Here is a 10,724-nt window from a genome sequence, read left to right on the forward strand (position 1 = left end):
ATCAAATTCATAGACAGAAAGCAGAATGATGGTTGCCAGGGACTGGGGGAGGGGGAATAAGGAATTGTTTAATGGGTACAGAGTTTCAGTTTGGGAAGATGAAAAACTTCTGGAGATGGATGGTAATGATGGTTCTACAACAATATGAATGTACTTAATCCCACTGAATTAAGCACATAAGAAGGTCAAAATGGTATGGGGTGCCCGGTTTGCTCAGTTGGTTGAGCGTCCAACTCTTGATTTCAGCTCAGGTCATGATCTCACGGTTCCTGGGTTTGGGCCCTGTATCAGGCTGTGGGCTGGCAGTGAGGATCCTGCTTGGTATTCTCTGTCTCCCTCTCTCTGCCACCCACCACTAATGTGCACAGTCTCCCTCTCTCTCAAAATAAATAAATATTTTTTAAAATGGTAAATTTTGTTATATAAATTTTACAACTAAAAAAAAAAAGAAGTCATCACAATCTTAAATGTGTATGCTTAACAAGAGAGTAACAGTTGACAGAACTAAAAAGAAAAATACATAAATCTGCCATTATAGTTGGAGATGACAATACTCCTCTGTCAATAATTGATAAAGTAAGTAGGTAGAATATTGGCAAGAATGTAGAAATCCTAAAAAAGCACTATCAACCAACTTGACCTAATTGACATTAATAAAACAATTAATTCGAGAAGAATAATACACTCTTTTTTTTAAGTATGTATTTAACATTATCATGACAGATGATATTTTGAGCCATAAAGCCAACCAATGAATTTAAAACAATTAATACAAATTTTATCCCCTGACCCCAATGAAATTCAACTAGAAATTTAAAAACGGTGTCTTGAAAATTCTCATATATTTGGAAATTAAATAGTACATTTTAAAATAACCCTTGGGTCAAAGAGGGAAACCAAATGACGACTTACAAAATACTTTTAATTGGACACAACAGAATTAGTGAGATATACCCAAAGTTTGGGGGGGGGGGGGTAGAATTTACAACATTAAATACTTATATTAGGAAATGAGAAATGGGGCACCTGGGTGGCTCAGTTGGTTAAGAATCCGACTCTTAATTTCATCTCAGGTCATGCTCTCATGGTTCATGAGTTCAAGCCCCACATGGGGCTCCACGCTGGCAGTGTGGAGCCTGCTTGGGATTCTCTCTCTCCCATTTTCTCTGCCCCTACCCTGCTTGCTCTCTCAAAATAAATAAACTTAAAAAAAAAAAAAAGAAAGAAAGAAAAGAAAAAAGAAAAGAAAAGAAAAGAAAAGAAAAGAAAAGAAAAGAAAAGAAAAGAAAAGAAAAGAAGTGTCTTGAATCAATGGCCCAAACTTCCACCTTAGGAAACTAGAAAAAAGTGGGGGAGTATTTCTTGTATTCTATGTATTTTTTTTATATTTAGAGGCTAAAATTACAGTCTAGCTACTAAATGTAGTACTGGTTACTACCTTTTTCCCCTTCTCGACGTGAACTCACATTTGCTGCCACATTTTTTTGCTGTGAAATGAGTTCCTTGATCAGAAGCAATTTTGTGTGAAGCAGTAAACAAGATTACGGGAGGCAAACTCATATCCACAATGTGTCTATATATACACTACAGGAAATTGCCATTTGTTTTTTAAAAATAGCTCTTTATATTTTATTTATATAAAATAGCTTTTATATTGAGATATAATTCATATATCATAAAGTCTACCAGCTTAAATATAACTGGCTCTTTTTCACTTTAGCACAGTGTTTTTGAGGTATGTCCATGTTAAAACATGTATCAGTACCCCACTCTTTTCTAAGACTGAGTAATATTCCATTGTATGGATATACCACATTTACTTCTGCCATTATTCTCAGGTGATGGATACTTGGGTTGTTTCCATTTTTTGACTATTATGAATAATGCTGCTAGGAACAAGTTTTTGTATGTGCACATATTTTCATTTTTCTTGTGTATATACCTAGGAGAATTGCTGAATCACATGGTAACTCTGTTTTAAAATTTTAAGGGGTACTTCCAGGGGTACCTGGGTGGCTCAGTTGGTTAAGCATCTGACTTCGGCTCAGGTCATGATCTCACGGTTCATGGGTTTGAGCCCCATGTCAGTCTCTGTACCTCCCTCTCTCTCTCTCTGCCCCTCGCCTGCTCACGTTCTCTCAAAAGTAAATAAACATTAAAAAAAAATTTTAAGAACTTCCAGACTGTTTTCAAAAGTGGCTGCAATCATTTTACATTTCCATCAGCAATGTAAGAGGGTTCCAATTTCTCCACCTCCTCACTGATGCCCGTTATTGTCCTTTTTATTATAGTCCTTCTAGTGGGTGTGAAGCGGTGTGTCATTTCTTGTGTTCCTGTGTAATGTGGGCAACTTCATGAGATCATGTGAATAAATTCCTATTTATTTTTTCTCTCTGAGCAGTTTCAAAGTCGTATTGTGCGTTCTATTCAATGTTTTGTGGTGTGACAGCGAGAGGTAAGGCAGGGAAAACTCAGCTGAAACTATCTTTGCTAAACTGGTCTCTTCATTGAGATTTGCTAAATGTTTTTTCTTCCCCTAGTTACTTAGTGCATTTCATGACCCATGGAGGTCATCTTGGGCTTTGGAGCCTTTCTCTGGTTCAGTGCAGAACCCTCAGATCCAGCAGAAAATCAGTCCTGGTTGTTCACAAGTTCCCCCCTTCATCTCTTTCCAGAAATCCTTTCCACTGCCCTCTCGCAGTAACCGGGGAAAGATAAGGATATTCCCCTTGCCCCCCAATCAGTCTGTTCCTCTTGCGAGTGGGTTCCTGAATTTTGCTGACTCACCAAGACCATTTGCATGAGTAGCCTGGCACTTGAGCAATGTACTTTTTCTTCTCTTACCAGTTGTTGACATTTTTGACATTTGGTTAGGTCTTTTTCCTTGTTTGCTGATGGGTTCTTTGTTTTTTGCAGGAAGGAAGTGCCGGTTCTTACTGTATTGTGTTTGTGTCATCAGGCATTTGAAAGGGATGTGTTGTAACCCAGCTGCACTCCACCACTTTATGCAGTCTTAGCAATACTTTTAGGTATTTAAGCTTACTGCTGGAGATTCCCCATTATCCACTTTTTGAACAAACAGTCCCTGTGCACCTACTGTGTGCCAAGCAGGGATCTCTAAGTGGAGCTATTGCACAGAACCAGAGCCCTGCCATTGTGGAGCCTCTTAGTAAATTATGCCCAAGCGTCTCCACCAAAACATCCTTATTTTGCATAAAATTGTGTTTGTAGAAAACAATTTCAATTTTTGAAATCTAAGGATTTATACCAAATTCACCCAGGTTATAAAATTAACTCACATACCCCCTAACGTTCTGTGACACTTCCAGCAAATATGGCATGGTCAGAAAGGAAGCTTCAGAGCAGAAGTGAAGGAATCTGCCCTTCAGTTTTAAGCACCTGATTGTTATATTTGAAAAGCTGCATCAGATACAGCTCGTGTTCCACTCGTTGCTTGTGGGATGGATTGAAATCATTTGCAAATTCCTTAGTTGATGATATGCCAAAAATAAAAGCGATTCTGGCAGAAAGTATTAAAGACTTGGGGCAAAGAGAAGACATTTTAAAATCTTGCAAGTATTAAGATCTTAAAAAAATCTTTTTTTAAGCACCATGAACCAGAGCTGTTCATCAGCAATTTGCAGAAACCAGATGAACACGGTGCTACAGCCAATATTTACTAAAAGCCAATTTCTGTGCATTATTACCTCCCTGCAGCCACCTCAACTGCAGTCCCTGTAACACCTCAAGTGTTTCAATACCTCTAACACACCCATGGCATTAACTCAGCAAATATATGAACCACTGTGCAAGACATTGTGCTCAGGACAATGGGGGAGACAGAAATAAATAACACAGCACCTGCCCAGGAGGAATTACTAAGGCGAGTGGGAGAGCCCGGACAAAGCAAGGGAGAGATTCTTAAGAAGAGGTAGCGACATATGGCATGCTGCAGTGATAAATTCTAGATTTCCAGAGAACCCTCAATAGAGAATGAGGACTGACAGGGTCTCCACCCATGTAAAGCTTCCTTAATAGTTCCTTGACAGAGCTTACAGCACACAGGACTACAGCCTGAAGGTCAGATCCAAATGACCTTTTTGCTGCTAGCAGAGGCCCATGGAATTTTCTAGAGATCACACCCACCCTCTGTGGTATCCTTTGAAAGTAATTTTATTAGTTTTTTTTGTTTTTTATGGGCCACATGAGTTCATCATTCATAAATTTGTTTAAACTGTATTTGGAAATCTCATTTTCCTGCTAGTTGTATATCTCAGAGGCCCTCGGCTCCACCGAATCCTGGGTAGGAGGCATCCCAGATTTACTTATATTTTTTAGGTCCCAAAGTATCCTCTTGTCAAGGTTTCTTAGGACTTTAGAACAATTTCATTTGTATGTCTCCTTTCGTGGATTCTGCAGCTTTCAGTTTTCATCTTTCAGACACTGGAACTTCATAATTTAACTCAGGCCCCAAAGCCATAAAGATGGTCAACTGTCAAAGCAGCTGCTGCCTACTTTCTCCATGAGCACGGTGCACAGCCAGCCACTCCTGGTAGTTCCCTGGCTCCTCGTGTGGTCGCTCAACAGGGAAATGCCAGAGAGTCTCTTCCGCATAGAGCTACTCTGGAGGAGACTCAGGGGGAATTTTTTGTAATAGGACTAATATATTAGTCCCTCTTTTCTTTTTTAAGTTTATCTATTTTTTGAGAGGGAGGGAGGGAGGGAGGGAGGGAGGGAGGAAGGGAGGGGAGGGAGGGAGGGAGTGACAGAGAGTGAGTGGGGAAGGGGCAGAGAGAGAGGGAGAGAGAGGATCCCAAGTAGGCTTTATAGTGTCAGCGCACAGCCCAACTTGGGGCTTGAACTCATGAACTGTGAGATCATAACTTGAGCCGAAATCAAGAGTCCACACTTAACTGGGCCACCCGGGTGCCCCAGGGGAAATTTTTAATAGTTAGCAAAGGGGCTGTTTCCTTATAGGGACAGAACCTCTACTAAAGAAATACTGGCTCAACTAAGAGTCTCATATATCCATGACAGATAAGAAAGTGGGTTTCCTCAGAAAAGAAAGGTCCATGCAAACTGCGCTAATTCCATCTGGAAGCACCCAAGCTCTGTGGTCCTAGGAAAGAAGAAGTTAACATCTGCTGTTTTTGGAAACATAATGGAAATGCGCCACCTAGTGACCACAGATGGAACTGCTACTTTTCAAAAAAAAAAAAAACCAAAAACAAAAAACCCACCTTGGCTGAAGATTCTGAGCTTCCAAAGCAGCCCATTCTTTTTTTTTTTTTTTTTTAATTTTTTCAATGTTTATTTATTTTTGGGACAGAGAGAGACAGAGCATGAACGGGGGAGGGGCAGAGAGAGAGGGAGACACAGAATCGGAAACAGGCTCCAGGCTCTGAGCCATCAGCCCAGAGCCTGACGCGGGGCTCGAACTCACGGACCGCGAGATTGTGACCTGGCTGAAGTCAGACGCTTAACCGACTGCGCCACCCAGGCGCCCCCAAAGAAGCCCATTCTTAACTGGCAGGTTATCACACCAAAGTGATTCAATACCCCTGTATTTTATAGGTAAACTATAATTAATCTTGTGAAGAAAATGTTTTTTTTTTCCTCATGAGATTTATGGAGACATTCTAAAAAATATTTTATAGCTTCTAGATCAGATAGGCTGGTTATCTATCTTCTAGCTATTAACATAAATGTTTAAAAAGTAAAACTCAGATACTCAAGTTTGAAAGGAAAAAATGCTAAGAATTTTTTAATGTTTCAAAGGAAACCTTGAATAAAATGCATTTGCAATAACTTTTTCTTTCCACTAAAGGGTCTACAAACAGATTTATAAAGACTCAAAAACACTTTTTAACACTTCCACTGTGTCAATAAACCAGCCAATTATGAATGTATCTGTTGAAATGGAGTAAGGCTCTGGAAAAGAAATATTTTACCTCAACAACAGTTGTTATGATTACTTAAGATTGTATCTTAATACAGAAAACAGTTCTACATGCTTCTTAAAGTAACTTGTAATTATTTTAATTTTTTTGGTGCTCTTGCAAATATGTGACTAACAAAATTCAAACCACAGCAACTACACGTAAGAGTTCTGTGGTTTACTTCAAGCATCTGTATATAAAGAACCAAACTACATAGATAGACACTGCAAAACTTATAGGTGAAGTTTAGGTTAGACAACTTTATTAGCTAAAGAACAAAAACACGTTCCACTTTCTGCAATCACAGCTGAAAACGCTTTTCAAGGAGATCCAAGGATGTATGGACTTAAACAATCTGAAATTAAAGTCATAGAAATTCAGTAGATTCTCAATCACTGCATTTGTTCTAGTTTAAGTCAGTTTAAATTTTTTCATAGAAAAAAACAGATTTCAGGCAAGTAAAAACAAATTCCAGATAAACATGGTTCGGTGTTTTTTTTTTTTATTATTTTACCTTTATCAAGGCAGGCAAAGTACAGATGCTGTACATTAAAAACATACAAATACATTACTCACAGCACATCAACTCCTACAGGCAAAGAGACTGGGAAGCACTGCTCCTCTGAAGCTCGGAGCTGCAGCTAAATGTACAAGGAGCCATCTGCTGGTCCCACGTAGCCAACGCCAATCAGCAAGACGTCTATCAGCGTCCATATCCCCAGGCCGCCGAAGCTGAAGAGCTTGCCAAGGCCTTCCCGCCACTGACCCAGGTAGAAACGGTCAGCGCCAAACCCCCCAAGGGTGATGCTGCAACAGCAAACAGGAAGGGGGTCCATCAGCCATACCCCCCAGGGTAGCTCAAAAATGGCACAGAGTCGCACTTGTAAAAGGGCCTCAAACGATCACAACCTCTGATGAGAACACAAACATACAACGTCAAATAATCATGGGCCAGAAGACTGTTTTAATGTCAAAAGTAGGGGCGCCTGGGTGGCTCAGTCAGTTAAACATCTGACAGCAGCTCACTAAGGTCATGATCTTGTGGTCCAGGAGTTCGAGCCCCACGTTGGGCTCTATGCTGACAGCTCAGAGCCTGAAGCCTGCTTTGGATTCTGTATCTCCCTCTCTGCCCCTCCCTGCTCACGGGTGCACGGGCACTCTCTCTCTCTCAAAATAATAAACATTAAAAGAATTTTTAAAAAAGCCAAAAAGTAAAAAAATTTTTAGCTATACTGAATCTGAAGTTCATCTTCTGAAGAAAAGTAATCCATCTCATTGCTTTTTCATCTAGAAAATGGCATATCCAGAACAAAGCAGGGAGCCAGTCCAACAGGAAGTACACGGACAGAGTCAGGAGGTGGTGTCGTCATGAAGCAGCCCAACACCTCCTGACTGTCCCAGATCAAGTCGCCTGAGCTCTGTCACTCATCTCCAAGCAATGAGTGTCGAGAATAAGTGACTTTAAGGTTCCTCCAAATTCTAAGATCTAATGCTATTCAGACAACTTCTCGTTGTACTTCTTTTAAATGTTTCATTATGGAAAATTTCAAGCCATGTAAGAGTAAGAAGAGAAGAGAGCAGTACCCATGACCCAGCTCCAACAATTCTCAGCATGTGGTCAACCCTGTTTCACCCGTACTCCCCCCCCCCACCCCCCCCCACCCCCCCGCATTGGAGTACTTTGAGGTAAACCCTGGACATTCTCCCATCATTCAGGGAATATTCTGAAAGAAATGATGCTGAGCTCTGACAGAAAACTATTCTTACATTTTAAAAGTCAAGCTGTTAAATGTACCATGGTAATTTAAGATGTTAACAATCTTGGGGCAACCAGTTGAGAGGGGGACAGGAACAATCACTGTAACTTTTCTGGAAGTCTGAAGTCATTCCAAAATAAAATATTTACTTAAACAAAAAGTCAGTTGTCAGTTTTCATTTGAACCACTGCTGACAAAGACCCTGGCCAGTTAACAAATCTGGTTTTTGTTGTATCTAATTTTCTATTTTGGACTTTTACTTTCCAGCTGTGACTTCCTGCCAGGCAGGATCTGGTCTCTCCTCAGCCCAAACCCTAAAGCAGTGGTTCTCACAAAGCAAGGGGCTTTGCTAAGGGGCAACTTAGCAGTATCTAGAGACACAGGAGTGCTACTGGCATCTAGTAGGTGGAGTTCAGAGATGCTAACCACCCTACTGTGCACAGGACGGTGCCACAACAAAGAATTATGTGGCCTGAAAGTCAACAGTGATGAGGGTCAGAAACCTAGCCCACATCACACAGGCCACAGGGTCTCAAGCTTTAATGCTAAACCTTCAACTGTAGGTGCCCCGACTTTTAATTAGTGAATTGTTTAACCAGCATCCCACCTGCCTTCCTACTGAGGGAAAGAATTGGTACAATTTTTTTCCCCCAAAGCTGTTGAAAAGTTTAACAAATTCAAGCACATTTTAATGTTAAAATTGTAAGTCCGTGCTTATCTCTGGATGGTGGAATTACAGGTGATTTTTAGTGTTTTATTTGGTCATTTTCAATTTTTCCAGTTTTACTAAAAACCGAGTACTGGGTAGGTATCAGTTCTTATAATAAAGGAGGAAATTACTAAAAATTAACGCTACGAATCATAAACCTATCCATCCGAAATAGCATATAGCATTTTTGCTAAATCACAATACATTCAGGATGGGGAAACCATGACTGGTTCTAATAATCTATAATAATGATTCGGTAAGTCATCTCAAAAAGTATGCAGGCATCCTGGGAGAAAGGCTAACATCCTGCCATTAAATTCCATAAAGGGACTGGTCTGATCATCTCACTAACCCCGTGCAGCTTCATTTCCTAGGTCCAGCCAACAAATGTGAAAGAATCTGAGTGAAGGAGGAACTCGGCTGAGTTCAATGTATGGAAGATTCCACTGATCCCAATGGAACCCAAATGGCACCCTCAACTTACCAGTAGCCACGCTTACCTCAGAGCCAGAGCAGTAGACCACTTATAACCTCCAGTCCAGTTGCAGTATAGCATTTTTGGAAAAGTACGGTTACCTTAAAAAAAGGGAAAATACTCTACATTAGAAACATGGGTAAACAAATACTCTTACACACAGACTAACGGCCTTGTAATGTGAAACCTAAAAATCAACTCTTTATGGTAATTAAAGTTTGCTACGGTCAATGGTAGAAAGAAAGTCCTTACCATCTCTAAGCATACATTTAATATTTAATCAGAGAAGGAAGGATTACAGTTTGAAGTATGTGAAACGCCCTACCAGCTATCAAGGCTTCAGCGAAGTTTAGGGTCAGACAGTGTGGTACTGAAACAGACAAATCAAGCAATGGGAAAAGGAGAGAGCCCAGCGTCCCCGCCCCCCTCCCCGACACACACACACACACACACACACACACACACACACACACACACTCTCTCTCTCTCTCTCTCTCTCTCTCTCTCTCTCTCCCTGTGGGAGACAGGGCACACGCAGACTGGCCTAGACACTCGGGAGACAACTGGCTATCCACGTGGGGAGAAAAGTAAACCTGCATCTACTTCACACCACATTCCCAACACCAGTTTCAGGTGGATTACAGACCTATATGTGAAAGGCCAAACTTCCAACTTTCATTTAATTTTTTTTTTTTTCAACGTTTATTTATTTTTGGGACAGAGAGAGACAGAGCATGAACGGGGGAGGGGCAGAGAGAGAGGGAGACACAGAATCGGAAACAGGCTCCAGGCTCTGAGCCATCAGCCCAGAGCCTGACGCGGGGCTCGAACTCACGGACCGCGAGATCGTGACCTGGCTGAAGTCGGATGCTTAACCGACTGCGCCACCCAGGCGCCCCTAGACTTCCAACTTTCAAAAGAAAATATAGGAAAAAAAAGGGCTAACTATGAAAGGCTAATAACTTCAACTAACTAAAATTTTCAAGTTCTACTAAAAAAAAAAGTCAAGTCAAGTTCTATTCAAAAGACACACACACACACACACACACACACACAAAGTGGAAAAACTAAAAACCTGGGAAAGGATTTTAGGAACACCAAAAGGTTATTATCAAAAATATAAAAGAATTTCCAGAAATTTTTAAGAAAAAGACAAAACTTATGAACAGTAAGTACTGGAGAACATGTCGATTAAGAATAGTTATGTACCAGGGCATCTGGCTGGCTCAGTGGGTTAAGCATCTGAGTCTTGATTTCAGCTCAGGTCATGATCTCAAGGTTCATGGGTTCAAGCTGAGCCCCTGTCGGGCTCTGCGCTGACAGTGCAGACTCTGCTTGGGATTCTCTCTCCCTCTCTCTCTGCCCCTCCTTTGCCCTCTCTCTCAAAATAAATACATAAACTTAAAAAAAAAAAAGAAAGGAACAGTTATGTACTAATAGTGGGAATGTAAATTGTTAAAACCATTTTGGAAAATAGTACATGCTAGAGAGTATATGCTACACAAACTCGTGCACCCCTGCAACCAGGAGAGGATACGTACAAACACTTTAAAAGCACCACAATCTGTGAGAGCAAAAAACTGTAAATAATCCAAATACACAGGAGAATGGATAAACTATGATACAATTTCACAGTGGATATTATACAGAAGAAAATAAATAGATAAGACACATGGATGAATCTTAGAGACATGATGCTGAGAGGAAAAAAGAAGGTACAAGAAGATCATAAACAGACAAAAGTCTGTTTACAAAAGTCTAAAACATGCACCATTGAATAATATATCACACTATATTTTGTTATATACAAGTGACAGAACTATACAAAATGTAAAGCAAAGGAA

General features: G+C 40.5%; 1 protein-coding gene across 3 annotated transcripts in view; it reads right to left on the reverse strand.

Annotated features, from left to right (window-relative positions):
• Positions 1 to 6,179: 6,179 nt before the first annotated feature.
• Positions 6,180 to 10,724, reverse strand: part of TM2D3 (TM2 domain containing 3) — a 13,113-nt gene continuing 8,568 nt past the window's right edge. For 2 of the 3 annotated variants that reach the window (XM_043554814.1, XM_043554812.1), the window contains 2 exons: positions 8,906 to 8,981; positions 6,180 to 6,746 (listed from right to left, as the gene is read on the reverse strand). In XM_043554814.1, coding sequence (XP_043410749.1) covers positions 6,581 to 6,746; positions 8,906 to 8,981 — 242 coding nt within the window. In that variant the 3' untranslated portion in view covers positions 6,180 to 6,580. Of the gene's footprint in view, positions 6,851 to 8,905; positions 8,982 to 10,724 lie in introns of all 3 variants that reach the window. The other variant, XM_043554813.1, reaches the window with a different exon arrangement.

Source organism: Prionailurus bengalensis, chromosome B3 (assembly GCF_016509475.1).
Source record: "Prionailurus bengalensis isolate Pbe53 chromosome B3, Fcat_Pben_1.1_paternal_pri, whole genome shotgun sequence".
NCBI lineage: Eukaryota > Metazoa > Chordata > Mammalia > Carnivora > Felidae > Prionailurus > Prionailurus bengalensis.